Source organism: Falco naumanni, chromosome 17, assembly GCF_017639655.2.
Source record: "Falco naumanni isolate bFalNau1 chromosome 17, bFalNau1.pat, whole genome shotgun sequence".
NCBI classification, from domain to species: Eukaryota; Metazoa; Chordata; class Aves; order Falconiformes; family Falconidae; genus Falco; species Falco naumanni.
The window spans coordinates 4,870,466-4,894,197 of NC_054070.1; the positions used below are offsets into that span (position 1 = coordinate 4,870,466).

At 62.5% G+C, this 23,732-nt stretch overlaps 1 protein-coding gene across 6 annotated transcripts; it reads right to left on the minus strand.

Moving 5' to 3' along the window:
* Positions 1 to 8,398: 8,398 nt before the first annotated feature.
* FGD2 (FYVE, RhoGEF and PH domain containing 2) lies at positions 8,399 to 23,634 on the minus strand. 6 transcript variants are annotated; one of them, XR_005831318.1, is made up of 20 exons: positions 23,517 to 23,634; positions 22,365 to 22,619; positions 20,115 to 20,385; positions 19,369 to 19,449; positions 18,710 to 18,858; positions 18,166 to 18,322; positions 17,898 to 18,036; positions 17,278 to 17,336; positions 16,749 to 16,895; positions 16,309 to 16,401; positions 15,905 to 15,984; positions 15,794 to 15,824; positions 15,593 to 15,685; positions 15,245 to 15,370; positions 14,899 to 15,045; positions 14,359 to 14,502; positions 14,017 to 14,274; positions 11,567 to 11,709; positions 9,385 to 9,971; positions 8,401 to 8,917 (listed from the first exon to the last, which is right to left on the minus strand). XR_005831318.1 is itself a non-coding variant. In XM_040616886.1 (17 exons), the coding sequence occupies exons 2-17, from the start codon at positions 22,574 to 22,576 to the stop codon at positions 14,044 to 14,046; spliced, it is 2,076 nt and encodes a 691-aa protein (XP_040472820.1). In that variant the 5' UTR covers positions 22,577 to 22,619; positions 23,517 to 23,634; the 3' UTR covers positions 13,597 to 14,043. The 6 variants fall into 6 exon arrangements, 4 of the variants coding, with proteins under 4 accessions (XP_040472820.1, XP_040472818.1, XP_040472819.1 ...); XR_005831317.1 differs by having other exon boundaries at positions 8,399 to 9,971; XM_040616886.1 differs by lacking the exons at positions 8,401 to 8,917; positions 9,385 to 9,971; positions 11,567 to 11,709 and having other exon boundaries at positions 13,597 to 14,190.
* Positions 23,635 to 23,732: the final 98 nt, after the last annotated feature.

Genomic DNA, 23,732 nt, shown 5'->3' on the forward strand with positions numbered 1-23,732 from the left:
TTATGTAGCCCCGGGTGGGTAAGGTGAGGGGGATCAGGCTGATCCAGGCCAGCTGGGAAGGTGGGATGGGGCAGGGCTGTGAGATCCACAGCTGGGATGGAGGGGGCTGGGATGGAGGGTGGGGAATAGGGGGCCTGGAGGAGATGTTCCTGCCCTGGGGGGCCCTCGGGGGACCCAAGGGGCCAGGTCCCAGGGCACGGACCAGTCTGACGGACCCCATGCTGCTGGGCTGTGCCAGCGAAAGCAGCAAATACCTCAGTCCCAAACGTGTTGCTGCTGAAGCGTGAGATCGAGGTTCACGTGCTCCCCAAAACGTGGGCTGCACCCCGTCCTCCAGAGCAAATGGGTCTGGGGGATGCAGCTGGTCCCTCCAGGTCCCTGTGCCGGGGAGCAGCTGGCTGCAGGCCCCTCCGTGCCCGTTTGCACAGCCCTCCTGGGGAGGCAATAACCTGCTTTTGGGGGGTTCTGCCTCTTGGGGTCTCGGCTCAGGAGGACCTGGGGGTGAGAGAGACCCCACGACCCATGTCCACCCACCTCTATAGGGTTAACACACTCGCTAACAGTAAATAACCCTCTGAGAAGGGATGAGCCCTGCGGGCAGGGGTGGATGAGACCCCCACTCTGCAGACGAGGTGCTGAGCAGGAGGGCTGCGGGGGCACAGCGGTGACCAGGGCTTGTCACCGCTGCCATAAGGCACATCCCAGGGCAGATGTCTAAACCAGGCTCGTGGCCCAGAGATGCCCCCACTGACTCTGCAGCTGCCCCGCAAGCACCCAGTTGGTACCTGCCTATCTGGGGCATTTCCAGGCTGGGACCAGGCTTCCCCCTGGGCGAACCTGGGGGGTCCCACCGAGCTGCCAGCCGAGGCTCCGATCCCCTCCTGAACCGCACAGCCGGTCTTAAATCATCGCGGGAAGGCTGGTAAAAGCCTTGGTGCCTTCAAGCATGAAATACAAAGCACTCACCGCCCCCTTTCAGCCTCTTCCCTGAGTGCCCGGCTCACCGCATGAAACCTTTTATATCCCCCCTCCCCGTTTTTTCCCCACCAGCCTGGAGAGCGCCGGCATGCCGCCAGCCCCTCCACCAGCAGCACAATCCCAAATTGCTCCCTGCCTTTATGATATTTTAAAAAAAAAAAAAAAAAAGAAGGAAAACCAAGGCTGCGATTTCCTTTCTCACCTCTGAAATGGTGGGGGGGGTGGGGGGGGTGGGTGAGGAGGGAGGGCTGGGAGGGCAAGTGCACCCCATCCCCAGTGGGGACCCCAAACGCCAACGTGCTGAAGGGTTTGATTTTAATGGGAAGGTCTTGGGGAGGCATTTTGCAACGAGGGAGGGAGCGCCTGCAGATGTGTGACGGGGATGTGGAAAGGTCCCCGCGGCTTCGTCACTGGATCAGCCACTGGCAGAGCCGGTACCCACCGGGTACCGCAGCGAGGGGGCCAGTGGACCCTGGTGATGCTTCCTCCGAGCAGGGATTGCAGCAGGTTGTGCAGTCCCACCGCAGTCTGATGGGGATGGAGGCAGCCAAGGGTGCTGCAGGGTGCTGGGGAGCATCACCCCCGTGCCCTGGTGGCAGTGGCGGGGTGGGGGTGGCTCCGTGGGGCGATGCCATCACGGGCAGATGGGGCTGCGGGAGGGCGGGTGGCGTGGGGCTGTCCCTGGGTGCCGGGGGAGGATGCAGATGGCGTGGGGTGGGATGCTGTCGCGCTGCTATCAATCAGTGGCGGCTTTACCGAGCGCAGCAGCGTCTCTGGGGTGTAAATCAGACCTGAACAAGGCTGATGATTTCTCTGTGAGATCTGGCCCCGCCGTTGGCGTTCACTCTGGCGACAGCATCACGACGGGAAGAACTTGCGTCCCCGCCAGCTTGGCAAAGGGTGCGTGAGGATGGCTGCGTGAGGATGCTGAGCCTGTCACCACTCTCTTATCAGGGGAAGATGCCCCAGGGGAGCCCAAACAGCAGCTCCGAGCAGGCTGAGCCCCTTTGCAGTGTCTCCTGTTTTCCACCCTCCCGTGTCCCGCTGATGGAGTCCCAGCCAAGCAGGCATCTCCCCAGCCACCATGGCCTGTGTCTTTGTAGGGAGCAATAAGGCACCTGCAGTTTCTGCGCTGCACCCACCTCCTTCCCCGGCTGGGATTTATCTGTGCAACACCAGCGTTTGCTCCCAAGCTGCCCCAAAGAGAGACTGGGGTGGGGACAAGGGCTCTCTGGGGGGTCCCCGGGTGTCCAGAGGCAGTCTGGCCTCTGCAGGTGGCTCAGCCCCTTGTTCCCATCGTGCCTGGGACAGGACAAGGGATGTGGCTGGGGGGGTTTCATTCCCCCCTCCCCATTTTCCTTAGCATCCTTTCGGTGTGGCGTAGCCCCAGGTAGCACAGCATCCCTGGTGCCCTCAGCAGCGAGGACGATCCCAGGGAGCTGCTTTCCTGCCCTCAGCCCCTCTTTTGGCCACTGCGACAGAGCCCGTTTCCATTTTCCCCACAGCAGGCAGTATTTCTCCAGTTGCAAGAATTTAGGAATCGACTTCGCCAGGAGCCAGCCCCGGTCTGAGCTCGCTGCCGTTTGGCGCTTCAGCTTTTCCTTCCCATGTGCTTTATTCCCCCTCCCAACGCCCTAGGTGTCCAGTCTCAGCTGGTGCCGCCAAATTGCTTCATCTCTTTCCAAACATTGCCTGCCTGGAAGCCAGCCCAGCCCTCGAACCGTGCCACGCAGGTGTCCCTGTGCCGTGCCGTGCCGTGCCGTGCCCAGCCGGAGCATCACTGGCTTCGCTGCAATTCAGCCGAAGGCACCGCTCTGCCGTCATGGTTTTCTCGCAGGATTTCACCTTCCTTCCCCAGCCACTTGTCCGTTCTGCCCCAGGTTTCCCCCATCACCCCGCTCCTGTCCATCCTTCAGCTGCTGCCCCAGAGCTGGGGCACGTTCCCTGCTCCCGATTCCCGCTGGAAGGTGCCTGGATCTGTTCCTTCCCTGCTGCGGCGGCGGCTGGGGCAGAGCCTTCGGTGGGGGGAGAACGGGCAAGCTCTCTGCCTCGGCTCATGTGAGCAGCTTTCATCCCTGCAAAAACGTGCTCACATTTAAGGCGTAATTACTGCATGAGTCAGTCATTTCAGCAAACACCCAACGGCTCCGTCCCCACGCGCCCTGATTCCTCCCGCAGCTCCCCCCATTCCGCCCCCCCCCCCCCCCAGCCCTGCGGATGCCAGCTCAGGGCATCATCACCAGCAGCAGCTTTTGGGCTGGGTTGCGGGGAAGCAGGGCGGGGGACGCAGAGCATCTTGTCCCCCATGAGATGCTCAACCCCTGGGGACACTGATGGTGGCGAAGCGGCCGTGGTCCAGCAGCTGCCTGATGCATCCTGGGCTGGGGCTGCCAGCGAGCACCCGGGAGCAGGGGAGGGTTGGGCGGCTGCGATTATTCAATCTGGAGCAACCCTGACCTGCTGACAAAGGCAGAGTTATTTTTAAAAAGCAACCACTCAGCGAAATTCGCCTCCGCCGCCCGTCCTGCTGCTGCTGCCCGCCGCCGGGGAGAAATCCGTCCCGGGAAATGCTGCTCTCGGATGCCTGAAACAGGGAGCAGGAGCGTGCTCCTTGCTGTGCACCCTCCTGCCCCCCCCTCCCTGGGCCCTGCTGGCTTTTTGGGCTGCCGAATCCTTTGTGGAGCGACAGGAGAGTGGCAACCTGCTTTCCAGCACTATTTATAGCTCCACGTGCACGGCAAGCCCAGGGCTCCCTGTGCGGTGGAGGGGAGGGCACCCCCCCATGCATCCCTCCTGGGGCTCCCAAGGCATCGCCCCACTCCCTCCCCAGGCAGCAGGATGGATCCTGCCCAGTCCAGGGGCCTTTTCTGCTGCAGGATGATGCCCGCCTCAGGGATGGCTGCGGAACGGACCAGCGTGGCCCTGGAATCGCCTGGTCCTTGCCCTTGCGCAGGGTGGGAGCGTGGGGCTTCCCCCTGCTCAGTTGATGGGTCAGGAGCAGCCCCGGCCCCTGCCCGTGCTGGGGGGGTCACCGTCGCCGTGCCAAGGCCGGTTGGCATCAGGGAGGGATGCAGTCAGCGGAGGGTTTGGCATTTGCAGGGGAAGAGCTGGACCCACTCCAAATTTCCAGGGCGAGAAAGTCGCCCCGAGCCACGCTCCAGCTCCAAACAAATCCTCGGCTCAAGGGGCCGGCAATGCGGCAGCCAGGTGAGACCTCAGCGCTCCCATGTTGCAGCCACCCCCTCTCTGTCCAAAACCACTCGGGGGTGGGGTGGGTGAGTGGGTAATTCCCAGTTATGGGGGGATCCATTCCGAGATTGCCCAGCAGAGGTTGTGCTCCCCAGCCCCACTTGCCTTCGCTGCCCCGAGGCGGCCACGCTGCCCGGGAGCCCTCCTTCCCTTTTATTGCCACGATGTGAATTAATACCCATTTCCTGAAGCTTTTATGGTTTCCTCCCAAATGGCTCTTACATCAGGGGGATATTGGGTTACAGCAAATACCAGCAGCAGGGAAGGAGCCCAGGCTCTGCCTGCTCCTGAATCCACCTGCGCCTCTGGGCACCATCAGCCTCCAGCCCCGCTCCCCCCAGCCGGTCCCTTTCCCGGAGCCGGATGGATGCTCCCAGCAGCAAATGATGCTGTTGAGATGGTGGGAAACACTGAGGAGCCTCTGGAACCTCTGCGTGGGGAGAGCGGGGCTGGCTGAGCCCCTGGGGGGTGGGGGGGGTGGGGGTGGCCCCTGGTTTCGGGGTGGTTTCGGGGTGCCTGGTTTGGCTGCTGGGGCTCCTGTCTCCGTCTCACTCCGAGTGCACGCACACCTCTCGGGCTGGTTACTGTAGAAACGAAATTAGCACGGGGAGGGAATGCAATCCCAGAGCTAATTAAGGTAATTACAGCTTCACACCAGCTGCTCACGAGGTCCAAGGACCTTCTGTAACTTGTGGAGGGGATCAGCCGCTTGGGGGGACTTTGAACTCCAGCTCGCAGGGACCATGCCACTTCCCCGGCTCTTGGGATGGGCTGTCACTCGCCACCGAGGGTGACACCGAGTTGCACGGCCCCAGATGTGCCTCCCAGATGTGCTGGCCCCATTGCAGCAGTGGGGTCCAGGGTGGGTCTGAGGTCCCGGGGGAGCTGCTTTGGAGGGGATCGGTGCTGGGAGGCTGGCGGGAGGTGCTCGCTGAGCCCAGGGCGTCCTGCCAGTGGTTGCGCTTTACAGATGTGTCACTTTGGCTTTTCAACAGGGGACACGCTGACCTGGCGGGGAGGGAAACCCCCTCCATCCCACAGGGACCAGCTGGCTGAGGCCAAGGCGTGCAGGATGGGTGCGGGGAGGTGGCAGCACCCGGGGCTGGAGGGTTGTGGGGCTGGAAAACGGGACATCCGCCCCAGGGTTGGATGAACCCACTGGAACCAGTTAGGCACACTGGGGACAATGCTGGGATGGGGTGACCGACTGTGGGGTCCAGCACGAGGCCACCCCCAGCATCCCGGGCAGGGAGGAGCATCCCTGGGTCTCCCACAGCCTCCCATCAGCTGGCGAAATGTTCCTACCGAGCGGGTCCCTTCCCACAAAACATGTTTTTTGGAGCCGATTCCCGGCACCAGCCTGGGGCGGGAGCCAGGGAAATGTGGCCAAACATGTTTGTGCGTGGCTGCGGCTGCCCGGTGGCCTGGCTGTGGCAGGGACCCGGGGACGTGGGGGCTCGGCTGCCCGGGGACCCGGGGGGCTGGTGGGGGGACAGAGCTGGGGACAGAAGCGCCGTGAGCCGCGGCGTGTCAGTGCCAGGAGCAGGCGGTGATTCACCGCGTACCAGCACCCTGATATTTATTACTCTGCTTCGTTACGGGGCCGACATGAAATGTGTTACGGGGAGGGGGGGGAAATAAATACAGCGGCGGCACGGGGGGCGGCAGCATCCCCCGTGAAATCTGATGGGTTTCCCCATCCTCCCCCCCGCTGCTTTCTCCGGCTGGTGGATTTTGATGGAGGAAAATAAACGCTCGCAAAAATCACTCTCTCTCCCGGCTTGTCCCCGTTTGCCCTGTGCCTTGGCAGCTCTGCCGGGGTGGGCTGGGACGCGTCGAGAACGGGAGCGAGGAGGGAGGGACGGCGGGAGGGGGCTCCCCTGGGATGCTCAGCCCTAACAGGGTGATGGGACCGAACTGGGACCCCCCCTCCTGCATGGGACCCCCCTCCTGCAGCCCATTGCAGTGGCCTTGGAGGAAGCTGGCCATGATGTGGAGCTGCTCGAGGTGCGCAGGCATGAGAACTGCCCCAGCTCGGTGCAGGGATCAGAGGTGGGAGCGGGGCGCTGTGGGAGGGAGAGGGGGGAGGGAAGGGGACAGATCCCCCCAGCTGGTCCCCAGAGCTCGTCCCCCACCCCAGGGAGGGCGGTGTGGGAAGAGAGAGGCAGTCGTGGTCTGGGGCTGGATCGGATGGAGGGGGACAGATCCAAGGCAGCAGGAGGGATCCATGGCAGCAGGAGGGATCCATGGCAGCAGGATGGGTCCAAGGCAGCAGGATGGATCCAAGGCAGCAGGAGGGATCCATGGCAGCAGGAGGGATCCATGGCAGCAGGAGGGATCCATGGCAGCAGGATGGATCCATGGCAGCAGGAGGGATCCATGGCAGCAGGAGGGATCCATGGCAGCAGGATGGATCCAAGGCAGCAGGGTGGATCCAAGGCAGCAGGATGGATCCAAGGCAGCAGGAGGGATCCAAGGCAGCAGGAGGGATCCAAGGCAGCAGGAGGGATCCAAGGCAGCAGGAGGGATCCAAGGCAGCAGGAGGGATCCAAGGCAGCAGGGTGGAGCTGGTGCAAAGGGACACATCCTGCATGGAGGGACCCGCTGGGTGCGGGAGGCCGGTTCTGCTGCAGGGGATGGAGCTGCTGCAAAGGGACGGGGCTGATGCAGAGGGATATCGCTGAGGCAGACGGATGTGCCTCAGGGTGACACAAGCGCAGGGGTTTGTGTGTGTCCCCCCCGCCCTGCCCTGCCATCAATACGGGGCTGATCCCCTCTCCCCTGGCATCACGGGCAAACGGGCCCATCGCTTCCCCTCCCCCACCCCAGCAGAGCCCCACCTGTGCCTCAGTTTCCCCCCCAGCCCAGGGGCAGAGGCTACTCCGTCTCCATTTCCCCGCACGCCTCCACGTCCATCCACCCCTCCGGCAGCACAGCGAGGACGGGGGCTGCAACCCCCTCCCGCAGCAGCCGGGAAGGGCCGGAGCGACGCGGGGCCAGCACGAGCTCCCCCCCCCCCCCCGGTTATTTATAACCACCTCCAAGTGCCGGTGTGCGGCGGCAGCTCCCGGGGATATTTTTAGCCTGCTGCAGGGAATCACGGCGGCGAGCGCTCAGGAGCAGCAGGAGGGAGGGAGGGAGAGGTGCTGCAGCACGAAGCCCTGCCAGCATCTCTGCTCCGACCCCCCCCCCGGCCTCGCCGACCTCCCTTCGCAGGGAGGAATCCCCCCCCCCAAATGGCTGCAGGGTGACACCCGGCCTTGGCACCATCGCATCCCTTAATGACCTGCTGGGACCCAAGGGACCGCGTCCCCGCGCCACCCGCTGCCTCCGCGCCCCGAAAAGCCGGTCACGGGCAGTGGGGCTGCCCCCGGCGTGGGGCACCCACCGAGGTGTGGGGTGCCGAGGGGAGGCTGGTGGCGGGGTGGCCACGTGGGCCTGTGCTGTCTTCTTGAGACGGGAAGACATCAGGCGATGCGCTGTCTGCATCCCTAATCGGCCTCGCTCCCGCCGGCTGCCGCCCGCTCCCCCGCCCGGTGCCGCTGCGGAGGCTGCGGGAAACCCGGGCGAGGGCACCCCTGGGTGCGCGGCTCTGCCCCCCCGCCATGGGTGCTGCCGCTGGCCCCGCTGCTGCGGCCACCCCTGGGTGCTCTGCACCCTGCAGCGCTGGCGTGGCACTGCCGCGTGCACAGGCATGGGCACACCCCCATGCACACGCATGCACACGCACACACGTGTGCGCATCGCGCGCGCAGCAGGGAAGGAGCACCCGTCAGGAGCGCTGGGGACAGCGGTGCCACCTGCAGCAGGGAGGGACCCCTGTGCCAGCGCCAACCCCCGCCCCCCAAGGATGCCAAATGTGCTGCAGCTTCACCTGCCGCAACACCCCCACGTTTTCCAGACCCCCAAACCCGCAGCAGCTGCTGAGCACCCGCTACCAGCTCCCTGGGCACCCCGGGACCTCAGCACCAGGGCTGGGCACCCCAGGGTGCAGGGCTGGGTACCCAAGCCCAGTGACAGCCACCCCAGGGAGCAGGACAGACAGACACCCATCCCTGGCAGCGCCAGCGGGGTGTGGGGCCGAGGTGTGAAGCGCCGCCCTCCTGTTCCAGGCAGTTTCCCAGTTTATTTTCTCCCCTATTAGATTCCAGCTGGCAGGACGGTGCCCATAAATATACATAAGGGCTCATTTACATGACGGTTTATTCGGGAGCAAATTCCACAGCTGCCTGGCAGACGGCTGGGTGCAGTGGGTGAGAGTTGTGCCCCAAACCGGCCGTGCCTCAGTTTGCCCATCTGCAACCCAGGCTGTGGGGAATGGCTTTCCCCGCATTTTTGATGATCTATTCCTGGAAAGTCCAGGGTGTTATTATCGAGACTATTTATAGCACGGTAAATGGGTTATTAATATGATTATTCGCAGTGTGGCAATGGGTAATTGCCCCCGGTGGGGATGACACCCTGCCTGTGTGTGCGGTGCTGCGTGGAGATGGACTCAGCACCAACCTGCCCGGGGGAAAACTCACCCCAAAACTCCGGGGGGGCATTGGGCTGTGCCTGGCGGGCGACGGGGTCCCACGGCAGAGCCGGGGGCTTGCGGCCGGTGGGGGGGTTTGGCGCTGCCGTGCTCTGGTGCTGGAGTCCGGCTCTTGTTTCGATCATGATGATTAGCTGAGTCACAGCTGGGGTGCTGCTAATTAAATGTATTTCTTAATTAACAAGATCACAGAGAAGGCCTGCCAGCCTGGCTTGGCTTTCAATCACGGCTGACAGAGGCAGCTGCGGCCACGCAGGCACGGCGGGCCTGAGGTGTGACAAGCATCCCGGCGCTCGGCTCTGCCCCGTGGCCGCCTCCGCTGCTCTCCCACCCCCGCAGCCCCTTTCCCCACGCAGCAGCGGCGGGAGGATGAGGAGGGCTCGTGCCCGGCATCACCCAGCCCTGGGTGGGATGAGTGGGGTGGCCTCAGCCTCTGGCTGTCGCAGCCCCGGGGTGCAGCGAGCGTGTCGGGGCTCAGCGCAGGGCTCGGCCACCCCCTGCTCCTGCCCCGTGACTCAAGGGCTGCTCCACGTCACCCCCGTCCCTCCCCGCCACCTGAGCCCTGGCCGAGCCTGGCAGTTCATATTAATAATAACCCCCCGCAGCTGCTATTCACCGACCTCGAAGCGCAACCTGAAGTAACCCCCATCCCGCTCCCTGACGGGGAAATCTCCGCTCCCCATCGGATGGGGAAACTGAGGCACAGGAACTGGGGCAGGAGCAGTGCCAGGAGCTTTCCCTGCTCTCCCATAGGGCCTGGCTTGGAAGATGGGGCAGCAAAACCCCAGGGAGGTACCCACAGCCCCACGGCGATGCACGGCTGGCTGAGCCGGCGTGGGTGGAGAGGGTTTTCCTGGCTGGGAAAATATATAAAAAAAAAAAAAAAAAGGAGGGGAAAAAAAAAAAAAAAGAGAAATAAATAAAAGAGGCCATTCTGCCCGCGCCCCCAGCCTGAGTCCTGCTCCACGGCGATGGGCCGATAGTCCCAGCAAGGATATCCTCAGCAGGGGCTGAGCTCTCCAGGGGGATTTCGTGTGTCCTCGCCCACCGGCGCGGGCAGGCGGCTGCGCTGGGGCTTCTCCCTGGCTTTGGCAGTCTGGTCATGTCCTGCCGGGGAGAGCAGCGGGACTGAGTCACGTTCCAGCAGCAGCAGTGACTCACGGCCGCCCCAGCCTCCCGGGGAGCAGCCGGCACATTGCAGAGATTCCTGGATGGAGGCAGGAAAATAAAATTAAATAATAACAACTGCCAGCAGCGCCCCCCCCCCCCCCTCCTTCCTTCCCCCAGCCTCCTGCAACACAGGCGCAAACAGCAAATTCCTGCGCCACTGGGAAACACCTCCCGCCTCGCCAGACGCGAGATGCACGACCTGGTTCTCAATTGCACGAAACGCCCTTTGCCAGCAGCCCGCGGGGGCCCCCAAAAAGGAGGTGGAAGATGCAACACCCCCCGCCCCCCCCCGCCAAGGTCCCCCCACGCCCGGGGACACCCTGCAATGCAAAGAGGGGGTGCAGCTGGGTGGATGCTGGGGAACCCCCTCCTGCCTTGCATTGCTGCCTGGGGGGTTTGGGGGGGGTGGGTGTAGAGCAGGGTGAGGGTCCCCCAGCCCTAAGGTTGCACAATCCTGGCTGTCAGTTTTTGGGGGGAGAGGGCATCATAGATATTTTTGCGTCATTTAGCATCATGACCCATCCTTAAATCCCCCTACCCAGGGGGGTGCCCCCAGCCTCGGGGGAGATGGGGGTCCCAGGTGCCCCCCCGCAGCCTGGGGCATGGCGGGAGCGATGCTCTGGGGCAGGGCTGCGTTGCGGCTGCCTTCGGCCTCGGTGTATCTATTATTTAAAGCGCTCGGCGGGCGCAGCGGAGCCCCCACGGGCTGGCGAGGCTGCGCGGCGGGGAGAGGCCATGCTGCCGCAGCTCCGGCCTGCGCAGCCCCAGCCCCAGCACCAGCCCCGCGGCGCTGCGGCGAGGGCCACGCTGCCAGAACAGCCCGTGGGGCTGCGGGCTCAGCACCGGCGGGCACAGCCCCTGCGGGGGGCACAGCCCCTCTAGAGCAGAGCAACCTGTGGAGCCCAACACCTAGAAAAGACGAGCCCCCCCCCCCCCCGCGCCCTATGCAGCCCAGCTCCTACACAACCCAAGCCCAGGCGTTACGGAGCAAGAGCTACCGCCGCAGCGATGCAACCCCCTAGAGCCCAGCCCCTATAGGGCAGGGAACTCCATCTCACACAGCAGAGCGCAGCCCCTATAGGGACCTGCAATTAGCAAGAGAATACGCCCATAGAGCAGTCCCTATAGAGAGGGAGTGAATACCCTGTAAAGAAACCCCCTATAGAGCCTGTCCCTATAGAGCAAAAGCCCCCGCCCCACAGAGCAGCTCCCAAGCAGCCCTGCAGGCTGGGGGCGGGTGGTCTTACAGGCCCATGTGGTCCCCACCCTGCCCCCGCGCTTGGGGGGCACGTGGGGGAACAGGCCCTGGGACCTGCCGAGCCCCTGTATGGGGAGCAGGGGGAGGTGACACCGGACCGAGCCCCGCCGCAGGGCGCAGGGGGGGACCACAGCGCACCCCTACTCCTCCGTGCCCCTGGCGGCCCCCTCTCTGCTCGCTCCATGCCCTTGACCCTCTCCGCATCCCCCTTCCCATAGCGTGGGATTTGGGATGAGCATGGGACAGCGACGCCTCCAAGGTGCCGGCTGCCCCGCGCCCGTTCCCCTGCCGTGGGCTGGGTTTTCTCAACGAGGGGTGGCCCGGCCCCCCACGGCGGCGCGTGGGTTTCGTGGGGTATTTTGGTCAGTGCTTACAAGAAGAGGCTGCGGGGAGGGCTGCGGCCAGGGGGATTCCGGTAAATGGCCTCGGAGCCTTCCTCATTCTCAAGAATAGGAAACTTCGCGACTTCTGCACCGGGTTTCACTTTCTACGCGGGGAAGCGAGAGGCCAAACCACTCTGCTTGACCATCGCCGCGACGCAGCCAGGGGACCAAAAAAAACACAGGAAGAGAAAAATCCATCAGTGCGTTTGCACCATGTCTGGGGTGCTAAAAAAAAAAATTTAACTAGAAAAGCAGAGTAGGGGAATCACACACACACACACACACACACACACACACACACACACGCATCCCTCCCCAGTGAGGTCCGTCTCCCACCAGCCTCTTTTAGGGATGCTCGGGGATGCCGGGTGATGCTGCCTTCAGGCAGGTGCCTTCGGGGATGGCACGATGCCGAGTAACCTGCCTGGTGCCCCATCACCCCTCGGTCACCTCTTGTCCCCAGCAACCCCTCTCCCGCGACACATATGGGTGCTGCAGCGGGGCAGTGGTGCTGGAGGGTGGCTGGGGGCTGGGAAGGAGAAGGGCAGGAGGTGGTAAAAATAGCACCCAGGTGCCCTCTGCCCCAGAAGTGATTTCTCGTCAGTAAACAGGAAATCTATTCTTAGGCCCATTCATGAGCTGCAGGCTGAGGGCAGCTCCACGCTCCAGGCTTGTTTTGTTCCTCAGTGACACAGAGGTGACGCCGAGGCGGAAGGCCACCATGCAGAACCTTCCAGCCCCGCAGGCTTCCCCTTTGCCTGCTTTTTCCCCCTCCCCGACCAGCACCCTGTGCTGCCCGGCTTTCCCTTGGGTGCTGGGGATTCCCCTTCACGTGAGGCGGTGGTGGGAGGTGAGGGTGGGTTTGGGGTGGAAGCTGGTTGCTTCTGGGCTCAGCCCCAAAGTGGGTGGCACCCCGAGGGACAACTGCTTCGGCAGAGCCCTCCCCCCGACACCTAGCTCTTCGCCCGCTTCCATGATGGTGTCTCTCAAGTTGGAGGAGATGAAGCTGCCAGTTTGCCCTTTCCTGGGATGAGCTGAGCTGGGTAGATGGAGGAGGATGATGCTCACAGCTTTTTCCAGGCTCCCAAAGCCCCCCAGAGTGTTGATGGCTACGATTCACCTTTGCTCCCCCATCCCTTCCCTGCGGGTTGTCCCCATTTGCAGTGTCTGGCTCCAACTCGCTTCCCACTGCCCATGGATCCATTTAGCCTGTGACGCTGCTGGGCTCTGCCCGAGGGTGCTGTGCTTCTGGCTGGTGGGCTGGAGCTGCTGCGTGATCCGGGTGCAGGCAGCAAGCCCTGCCTGCTGGGGAGAGCCCTCCCTGCCTGCCTGGGATAGCGGGCTCCCGCAGCTCCCCGCACCGGGCTCCCGCATCCCATTTCAGCCTCTGCTGGGCTCAGAAGAGGCAACTTCTGCCTGGGCAACATTTTTTGGGAGCTAAGGAGGATGCAGAGAGAAAAACGTGGGGCTGCAGCCCACAGCGCTGTGTGAAACGACCAGAGGTGCTCATTAAGCTGATGATGGAGAGGGGAATTCCCTCGTGTCGCCCCAGCATTGCTGCTCAGCACCAGTGCAGCAGCATCACCTGTGTGACCCAGCCTTGTCCCAGAGCATTTCCCCCCGAGGAAATGAGTGACCAAGAGAGGTACGAGGGTGGAAGGTGCTTGTGAGGAGGATGGGCTGCACGGTAAGTCTGTGACGGGAGCGTGGGCTGGCTCAGCACCGCAGGCTGGGGGTGTCTGTGGTTAAGGGGTACCCCCACATGTGGGACTGCAGCAGTGTGAGGCCAGGAGCGGTGACAGGCTGGGAGAGGGACATCCCAAATCCAGCACTAGGGGCCCTGAGCCAGGTGAGGGTGACCTACAAACTGGGTCTCTGCAGGGTGCCAGACCAGGGCTGGCTATGGGTAAGGCGATGTGGGACCCCGGTGACAATTCCACAGGGCGCTCTGGTAAATACCCTCCCACCCGCCCCCCCCCCAAAAAAATAAAAAAAATAAAATGCTCCTTGGACCGCACAGGGGGGTTGCAGGTAGGATTTATCGCAGCAGTCCCAGCTCCAAAGATGCTTTCCCGAAAGTGGGCATCCCCCCTGCGGCATCCCCCGGCCGGAGCCGGGCCGGGAGGAAGGCTGAGGCGGTGCTGCCCCCGGGCGGCAGCCGGCGGTACGGCACAGCACAGCGCGCTGGGGACAGCCGGGCCGCAGGGGCGCAGGCCCCCCAAAACCCCCTGGCTCTCCCTCCACCTCACGGCTCGGGGACCCCCATTGCCTTCGGCCGGTGCAGAGAGCATAGAGGAAGGGGAAGGGGGATCTGGTTTGTCTGTGCGGTGGCAAATGTGCCCCCACCTTGTCCTTTACGTGAGGAAACCCCAAAACGCAGAGGTTTGGGACCTGCCCGAAGCCAGCCGCGAGCGGGACGGGCAGGGGGAGGTCTGACCCACCAGGCAGCCCAGGAGGTGGCCATGGCCTCATTCTGCTTCACTGCAGGAGTCCACGTCCTCAGCCTCCTCCAGGTCCGTGATGCCTGCGGCGGAGCGCGCCATGGCCCTCATCCAGCGCCGTTTCAGCTCCTCGGTGTCGGCCACAAAGGTGTAGAGCTGCCGGGATTGTGCCAGCTGGAAGAGGTGGCGGGAGTGCTCCTGCGGCAGGTCCCTCACCTCGTAGCCCAGCAGCGGGATGGAGGTGTGGGCTCGGACGTCCTGCCAAGAGCAGAGACAGCGGTGAGAGGCAGGGGATGGGCACACCGGGATGTCCCTTGCAGGTGGTGCTGAGCTGGGCCTTACCTGGGGGGCCGCGTAGATGTACAGCACGAGGGGATCATCCTGTGGGATCACGAACCAGCCCCGCATGCCCCCCTTGCCGTTCTTGTCCAGCAGCTGCAGGGAACTGCACAGCAAACTCCTGCCTGATACCTCTGCAGCTCCCTTCTGTCAAAAAAACCCACCCAAAATCCCTAAATAGCCAGTGCGGGAAGCAGCAAGGGCGTGAAGGTCCTTTCTTAGGGAATTCACCGCCTGCTCCACAAAACCCCCCAAACCAGGGGCAGGTGAGGGGTGGTCCTGCCTGTGATCCTGTAGCGGGAGGAGCCCTGGATGCCCAGTCCTGGGCTCAGAGCAGGAGGGAGGGCGCTTAGCTCATCCACCAGCCCCACAGTTAGCAGGGACCCTCCAAGTGCTGCAGGAGCGACTCCCACCCCTCCCGCTGCAGGCGCGCAGCCAGGCTGTGCCAGCGAGGCTGGGGACCAGGGTGGGTGGCAGAGCTCAGAGGGACAGGGACAGGGGAGCAGGGCCCAGAGAGGATGGGCAGAGAGGGGCAGCGCTCACCTCCAGGATGCCTTTGTGCTTCCCCTCCCGGTCCTCAAGCATCAAGTGGCCCGTCAGGAAGACGTAACACTCCTGGCACACGCGGTTCAGGCGGTTCCCATCATACTGTAGCTCGGCCTTGTAGTCAGAGCAGCGAGCGCACACCACCTACAACCACCAGACAGGGACACTGGTGAGACTGGGGCAGGGCTGGGGGATCCCAGAGACAACTCCATGAGGAGCCAAGGGGCAGGAGCAACCCTGAGGCCGGGGAAAGGGGTCCAAGGTGTAGGAGAGGTGAGCTCCTGCCCCAGCAGCACCCGAGCGGGCCAGGAGGGAGGGAAGAGGGGGGGACGAGGCAGCTCACGTATCCACAAGCTCGACAGTGGTGTCTCCGGCGCACGATAGCATTGAAGGGCTCCTTGCAGCGCATGCACATGGTCACCAGGTTGTCTCGCACCCACTGTGGAGCTCGGCGGCCCAGCTCCTCTGTCTGGGGGTGGGAGACTGCATTGCTGGGCCTGCTAGCCACGGGCCAGGAGGTTTTAGCCCTTCTGCTCTCACCCCTTCCTCTCCTCAGTCCTTCTCCCCACCCGCAGCCTCCCTCCAGCTCTGTTTAGCTAGGGCAACAGGGACAGCAAGGTGGGCTCTGCTGAGCTGCTGTGCAGAGGGGGTGCCGGAGGCAGACAAGGCACGAGGAGGGCAGGAGGGTTACCTTCAACGCGGGGGTGCCCGTCTCCAGCCCAGGTACTGCCGTCTTAAAGGTCTCAGTCCTCTTCTCCTTCCTGTCAATGGCATCTTGGAAGGCCTAGAGGGGAAGACAGGGCTGGAGGGGCAGTTGTGGGGGCTGCCCCTGACACAGGACATCCAGCTGGGGTGAGTAAGGTGTGCCGCCTCTCCCAGCACTCGGTGGTACCTTGATCCAGGCGTTCATCTCCTCTTCAGACCTAGGTACAAAGAGGGAGGTGGATAAGCCGTTGTCCTTCCTCCTCGAGGGTCTGCAGAACCCTCCCCCCCTCCTCCTTACCTGGCTTGGAGCTCCAGCGTCCGCTGCTTTCCCGAGACCAGGAAGGTGTGAGGGAACTGTGTGTCATTCAGCTCCTGCACCTGAGAGAGACCGAAGAAAGGATGTGGAGCAACTGAACCCACCTCCAGCACACAGGGACCCTCCTTCATGATGTGGGGGACAGGGACTTCCCCCAGGCACAAGCCCTTCAGTCCCTTCAAGCCTACAAGCACAAGATTTCGCTGCTATTTAAGAAGATCAGCGTATAGCTGCCAGCCCTCCTCACCCACAAAGCCACCCCCGGCTCCAGCTCCTCCCTCCTTTCCGAGGAAGCGCAGGGCAGCAGCCACATCACACCCAGAGCAGGGCGCGTTTTGGAGAAGCCGCGGCCTGGGGGAAGCACAAAGACAAGGTGCTTGTCTGACCTTCATGCCATCCACGTTGATGCGGAGGTGGACCTGGAACTCAGCGCCCACCTGGATGACCTTGGGCACGCAGTACAGCAGCATGTTGTTGAACTGGGCAGGGAGGGGAAGAGGGTTGGTTGGTGCTCAGGGCTGGGGGCTTCCCTGGGATCTAGGACCCCCACCCCCCTGGGGCTGAGCAGGCCCTTGGGAAGAATCCAGCCTACCGAGTGACTGCTCCTGCCCCAGCCCTCTCCCCCCTGCAGAGGCAGAGCACTCTGGGAGTGTGGCAGACCCCCAGGGGATGTCATCTGCACCCAGGGGATGTCATCCCCCAGCTCTGAATTCATCCCCTCTGTGTAGGGATGACCCAGCGACACCCCGTCCAGGCTGCGCTGCCCCTCTCCCCATTCCCATCTTATCTGCCCCCTGCCCCTTTCCCTGGGCATCCCAGCTCCCACCAGGAACAGGTACTTCTCCGATGTGCTGTTGTTGCGGGTGGAGATTTTTTGGATCGGCCCCTCCTTGATCAGCTCGTTGGAGGGATCCACAATGTCATCCTCGAGGCCCAGCCGCTGGTAGACCACCCAGAGGTTCTGCAGCCGTTCCTGACGGAGGCAGAGGGACCTGTCCGTGTGGGGAGCTGAGCAGCCACAACCCTGGGTCCCCTCCATCCCCGCCTCCCAGGCCAGCTGCTGAGTACTGGGAGAGGTGGCACAGCACTCTCACCCCAGACTGATCTTCGAGAGCAGCTCCCAGCCTCAAACAGCCGGTCACATCCTGGCTGATATTGCAGACATGACTTTCCCAGGGTGATGGGGTCAGTCATCAAGAACAGAATCCAGCCTCTTCTGCTGAACCCACAGTGCTCCTGTCCTGCTCAGGGCATGGCTGTGTCCACCGAGTCGCACAGCAATGAGGCCACGAGGAAATCTGGCAAATCACCGTGCCACGAGCCACAAGACACTGCCAGCTGGGATAGGCACTCACCATCTCGGCGATAGCTGCGTTTGAGTGCTTGGCCACCATAAAAACCATCTCCAGGGCCTCTGCAACAAGAAGAGAAAGAGGGTGGAGGTTAAACACTTGCTAGGGAGCTGTGGAAGACAGCCCCTGGGTCTCTCCCTGGGGGGGGGAGGCCCGCCTGTGGTGGCTGCTGTCCTCCCCTGGACACAGCCTCAACGGCCCCGGAACGCGGCACAAGCCCCTGGGTCCAGCCGGACTGGGCGGTGGGCTACAGTCGGGCCCCCGGACCCAGAAATCCAGTTTGTTTACCACCCCATCCCAGCAGGACTGGGAGCCTGTTATCCGTAGGGGTCTGACGGCCCCCGGCCACTGCAGGTCTCCCTTGGGGGATGCTCTGGAGGGACTGTCCTTGTCCTGAAACACCACCCACCCACCCTGCCGGCTTCCACAGACCCCGAAAGGGCAGATTAACCCCCTTCCCTGCTAGAAAAGGGTCAGACTGTGAGGTTTATCCAAGGGCACGGGGCAGCTGGTGAGAGAATCCAGGTATCCCAACGCCCACGTGCAACGTCAGGGGCTGTTATTTCCCCGGTGAACCCACTGTCCCAACCCCCACAGCGGGGAGAGCCAGACGGAGCCCTTACTCTCTGCATCATCCCGGTCTGGGGATTTGGGTGGGAGTTTTCGGACATATTCTTTCAGGAGGAGTTCGTAGCGTGGGATCCTCTGCACAGGTTCCAGCATGTGGTGCTGCAGCGTTAGATTAGCACAGACCTTCCTCTTCTGGGGAGAGCCACCGCAGACGGAGAGAGAAACAGTGACCAAGGCAGCTCCCACCCCCCGCTGCTTCCCCCCTGCAGGCAGATTTTGGGGAGCACTGCTGCGGTCCCCCACCCTGCCACGGCCCGTTACCTGGATGTCAGCAATGAGCTCCTGGAAGGGTGGCGATTTTTCTGACCAGACAGTGATGAGCTCCACGGCCTTGTCGAAGTTCTTCACGTATTCACCGTACATCTTGAGGAACGGCGCAAGTTTCTGGATCACATCCCCAATCCGAGGGTTGCAGCTCCTGCAGGATGGAACCACAGACCGCCAGCTTCCTCAGTCCAGCGGGGCAGACAGACAGCGAGGGATAAAGCGAAGGGACGGCTTGTGCACGGTGGAGGACAGAGGTTTTTAGCGTTGTGACCTGCTGTGTCCCCCTACAACTCCCTGCTCTCCAGAACGGGAATGTCTCCAGCTTGCAGCCAGCCTGGGCACACCCCTAAACCACCTGAAATGTCACCCCCCCTTTTCAGAGATACCCTGCTCTCGGCTGGAGTGTTTTAAGGAAGTGCTTTTCAGCACAAGGGCACTTGGAGCTGAGATCTGGTCCTGGTAGGAGACCAAATTCGTCACTGCTCCTCCACCCTGGCAAAGCCACCCAGGCATCCTGCCCTCCCCTTCTGCAGCTCACCAGTCCTCCATGCGCTTCTGCAGCTCCGGCAGGAAGAACTTGGCGTGGAACTGGTAGATGGAGGAGATGTTGGAGAAGATCATTTTCACCACCTCCTCTGGGACTGTCTTCCCATTTTTGGCTTCTTTCATGAGCTCCGTATAGAATATCTGGAAGAAAGAAGGGGTGAATAAAAAGGGTCAGGAAAACACTTGAGGATCCTCCATTCCCTCTCTGAGACCAGCACATTGCCCAGGGAAAAGGCCTGACTCTGAGCAGGAGGGAAATCCCAGGCCTCCAGGGAGAAGCAGGAGGGAAATGGAAGGCTTTGCTGGGACAAAGGTGCTCCCTGGAGCTCTGGGGTATCAGAAAGGCAAAGGCCAGACCCATCCTCTCGCCATGAAGACCAGCAGCCCAACGTGGCTCGTATCTATACAGCTTCTTTCCCTTCATATCTCGAGCAAACAGCCCCTGGCTTGTACGTGCCCTGAACCGAGCCCACACACTGCCACAGGGTCCAAGCCCCACTGCAGAGTGCATGAAAATCGGTAAGTGCGGAGCTACGCTGTGGTCCTGCCTGGTCCGTCAGCACAGAGTGGCCGAGCTGTGCTGGTGGGGGCAGGCGGCAGCAGGGCTACCGCCTCCCAGGCTTGCGTGGGCCTCTGTGCTCCGCAGCTCACCTGGTCGAGAAGGTGGAGGCGGCTGACATAAGCCTGCTCTGTCTCCAGCAGCTCCAGAGCGATTTTCTTTTCCTCTGGTTCCTGCAAGGGGAGAAGGGCTCAATTTCATGGGCAGAGACGTGACCCCCACCAGCCTGAGGGGATTCAGCTCTGTTCCCCGCTGTTCACAGACCACAGCCCAGCATCAAACTGGACCCTGCTCCAGGTGAGGGCAAGGGAAGGACCTCTACAAGGCATGCAGTGAAAACAAGGGTGAAAACAAAGCCGTTTGGGGGCTGTCAGGAAGCCTGGCTCATGGCCTCCTGGGTCACCCCTTCCTCTCTGCCTGTTTCTCCCAGAGCAATACAGGGATAGAGGTCCAGAGGAGTGGCGCAGGGTGAGGTGGGTTAACCCCATGGTCTATAATTGCACCTAGTAATTAAACGCAGTCCTGCAGAACCCTGCCTGCAGATGGCAAAGGCCAGCACAGCCCCAGGGATGCCCTGAGGTGGACCTGGCTGGGTTCACCTGTGCATCTGATCCCCACAACGTAGTTATATCAGAGCTGGAAGAGACAAGGTCTGCTTGGGTCTATCTGACTATGGGGAATTTGTGCCTGAAGCATCAGGGAAGGGGCCACTCCTCTGTCACCACATGCACCAGCCCTTGCAGGGCCAGCAGAGACCTCCAAACCCACCCAGCCCATGTGACTCCCTGCCTGAGCGTGGGCACCCACCAACCTTGCCTGAGGTGCCTCCAGAGCTCACCTTGCTGCCAGGCGTGAGGCCTGGGTCCTGCTGCCTCCTCCAATTGTCCCCACTGATCTTCTGTCGGAAAGAACGGAGGCATTTGAAGCTGAGCCCCCGCCGACCCTGCTGCTCCTCCTCCTCCTCATTCTCTTGCTCTGCTTGGTGCCTGGCAGCCATCTGGGAGAAGCTCTGGCTGGCAGGGGATGCTGGAAGCTGCTGAGGCTGGCTGGCTGCAGCAGCAGTCTGGTCGTGCGGAGTCTGCTTCTCCCTCCGGGCAAATTTGCTAGCCCTGCCAGAGAGGAATCGGCATGATCAGCTCACCCATTCCCCCAGCACAGCCTGAGCCACCCAGCTCAGAGCCACCATCCTCAAGCAAAGACAACAGCCACAGCAGCATCCCAGCACCGATGCTGCTTCGCTCCGCTACAACCCCGCTGATACAGACCGGGGTCCGACAGCCCACGCATCCTCCAAGGGGCCAGGATCCAGCCTCTCTTCTCCCAGGGCCTCATGTTGATGTGGTCAGTCCCTGTCCCGCTCTAGAAAAGCACGACTCTGCCATTTATCCCACCCACAGCTGTTTGCTTTCCGGAGCACAGCCCTACCCTTTGCGGTCCTGGCACGGCTCTGGCTTTCTGCCTGCTGCCACCGTGGAGCAAAAATGGGGAGCCAGCAGCCGTGGGCATGAAGCTTTAAAAGCCAAAGAGCCAAGAGGTGTCAGCCAAGAGGAAGGCTTGCATAGGTGGTTTTGCAGAGCGGTAGTTTATTGGCAGTTTTCTCTCTTCCCTTTTCTGGCAAAGACAAGGAAAACAGGTCCAGAGCAGGCGTGGGGAAGATGCCACACACATGGGGAAGGGCGCAGGCTGTGAAGATGACAGCGAGTGGTCTGTCATCTGAGCTGGTGTCTGTGGTAAATTGCTCTGGGCAGAAACTGGCAAGACAACCACTGGTGGCCTGCAGACAGGCGTGGGATGAGGAGGAGGGGAAAAATGGGACGAAACTGGCCATAAAACTGCAAAGTTGAGGACAGGAGATGACTTGAGGGGCAGACACTCCTCTGAAGAGGGATGCAGGTCCATCCCCACACTGATAAGCACACATCTGTGAGCTCAGGAGTGCACCCACAGCCACGCACACGTCCCCTCCCGTCCACGGGGCTGGCATAACCCTCCCGTGACACAGAGGCTTTTCTGTCTCTCCCAGTGCCTCCCAGATCTGTGGCAGCCTAAGCACACTGCTGAGATCCAACAGGGAACTTCTCCCTTTCTATTTGCACTGACTTGGGCTAAACTGTTTTCTGTTCCAGGCTCTCCAGCTTCCTCTGAAAGTTCTACGTTACTTTTATTTCCTCTAAATCAAACACACACTTCATGGTAAACAACAAACATGCTGCAGCAGGGCAATGGAGCCAGATCAAATGCTGCAAACAGTTCCAACACAACAACATCACTGGCCAAATTTCAACTGTGGGACCATAGGGACAACCATGGTGCTCTGGAGCCACCCAGAGCACAAAGCCCAGGGCAAAGGATGCAGCAGAGATGCAGGCAAAGCTCCTGGAGCAGAAGGAAATCTTGTGGCTGACCATCTTTAGGAAGTGCTGCAAAACTCATCTGCCCAACCACCCAGCCTCATTAAAGCTCGCTAAGAGCACCTCACTGACCCACAGGAAGGCAAGATTTGGTACCCTGATTCAACCGATGGGGAAACTGAGGCATGGACCACAACGATAACCTGCCCCAAGCCTCAGAATTATTTCCCACATCAGGGGCCAGGCAGATCCCCTTGCTCTGACCCTGGCACCTAACTCTTTCCTCCCTAGGATCCACATCACTGCAAACAACTAGACAGTCCGAGGCTGGTGCCTGAGGCTTGGATCCTCCCAGATGTTCAAGCAGTTAATTCCCAGGGAAGAGCCCTGCCTACATAAGAAAATCTTTTTTTCCACAGCAAAAGGAGAAAAAGCGTTCGCCAGCCAGGCTGACTGCAAAGGTGCCGAGCGTGGAGGCAACCAGCACGCCACGACCCAACCCCAAGCCAGGCGCGGAAACCTCCAGCTAAGTCAGTCACAGCCTGCTGAGGTTTTCACACCGCCTGCAGCAGGGGGAAGACGCTGGGGCAGATCCAGGTGCTAAAGAAGAGCAAACCACCGCCTAGCAAACCGCTTCTCCACAGCCTCCAAACCACCTCTACGCTTTCTTCCTTCCAAAAAGCCATGCCATGCGGAGCCCTAACGCACCCACGGCACCCAGGACCCTCCCTCCTTACCACTGCCCTTCAAACATAGCTGCCAGGTTCAACACGCTCCGGTGGTTATCGGCCTTTTCCTCCATGGCACCGGCTGGGAGAGGGTCCTGGGTGTGAAGGAGCTGCAGGGGCAGGCGCTGATGGCTGTGGCTCCCTTCTTCTCTCTGCTTCGAGGTGTTTCTGGCACCCAGAATATTGTTTGGGGACGAGGGCTTGCACAAGGCAAAGACCATCCGCTGTCCCTTCTGTGGCAGGAGAGCTCGGCTCTGGGTTGGCCTCGAGGGAAGGGGAAAGAGGAAGCGCAGCAGGTTGCAAGTAGGAGAAACGCTGAGAAAACGCGGGGAGTTTGTTCATTTGGAGGGCCCTTGCGTGTGCCCCGAAGCAGCGGCAGAGCCGAGCCCAGAGCGGCGGCGGGAACGGTGCAAGGGCCCGAGCTGGGCGGGAGGCCTGGGGAAGAGCCCGGGGACAGGGGAGCTGCAGCCCCCCCGTGCGCTGCGCCCCGGGAGCCCACAGGGGCTGTGTGCGGGTCCTGCTGCCCGGAGGGGCAGGGGGGGAGGGAGGGAAGGGGCGAGGGGTGTGCTAGTGCCACAGGCCCCACGGCCACCCCCAGCTGCCAGCCCCCACCTCACGGGCAGCCCCCCACAGCCAGCCCCCCACTGCCAGCCCCCCACTGCCAGCCTCTCACTGCCAGCCCCCCACTGCCAGACCCCACTGCCAGCCCCCCACTGCCAGACCCCACTGCCAGACCCCCGCTGCCAGCCCCTCACTGCCAGCCCCCCACAGCCAGACCCCCACAGCCAGACCCCCCCACAGCCAGCCCCTCGCTGCCAGCCCCCCACTGCCAGCCCCTCACTGCCAGCCCCCCACTGCCAGCCCCCCACTGCCAGCCCCCCACTGCCAGCCCCCCCACTGCCAGCCCCTCACTGCCAGCCCCCCACAGCCAGCCCCCCACTGCCAGCCCCCCACTGCCAGACCCTCACTGCCAGCCCCCCACTGCCAGCCCCCCACTGCCAGACCCTCACTGCCAGCCCCTCACTGCCAGCCCCCCACAGCCAGCCCCCCACTGCCAGCCCCCACTGCCAGCCCCTCACTGACAGCCCCTCAGGGCCCTGCTGCTGCAGCCCACCCTCTGAGGAGACCCCACAGCGGCACAGGCACCGGGCATGGCCCCACCTCGCCACATCCCGCCCTCTGCCCACGCCGCGCTGCCTCCTCCCTTCCCCGCCGCAGCCCTCGCCCGGCCGCGCTGCCCCTGTCACGGCCTGTCGTGGCCGCGCCGTCCCCTCCCTCACACCGTCGCTCCGTCCCCCCTCCCGCCATGGTTCCGCCCGCGCTCCCCCCACCCCTCAGGCAATGGTTCCGCCCGGCGCGGTGAGGTCAGACGCAGCA

Excerpts from the sequence above, each read along its gene's own strand:
- FGD2 (XM_040616884.1), bottom strand. The coding sequence starts at position 22,576 with ATGGTCTTTGCCTTGTGCAAGCCCTCGTCCCCAAACAATATTCTGGGT. Across the intron at positions 18,037-18,165 it reads AGCTCATTGCTGACATCCAG|AAGAGGAAGGTCTGTGCTAA; the intron begins GTAACGGGCCGT and ends GGCTCTCCCCAG. Across the intron at positions 15,825-15,904 it reads ACGCTGGAGCTCCAAGCCAG|GTCTGAAGAGGAGATGAACG; the intron begins GTAAGGAGGAGG and ends CTTTGTACCTAG.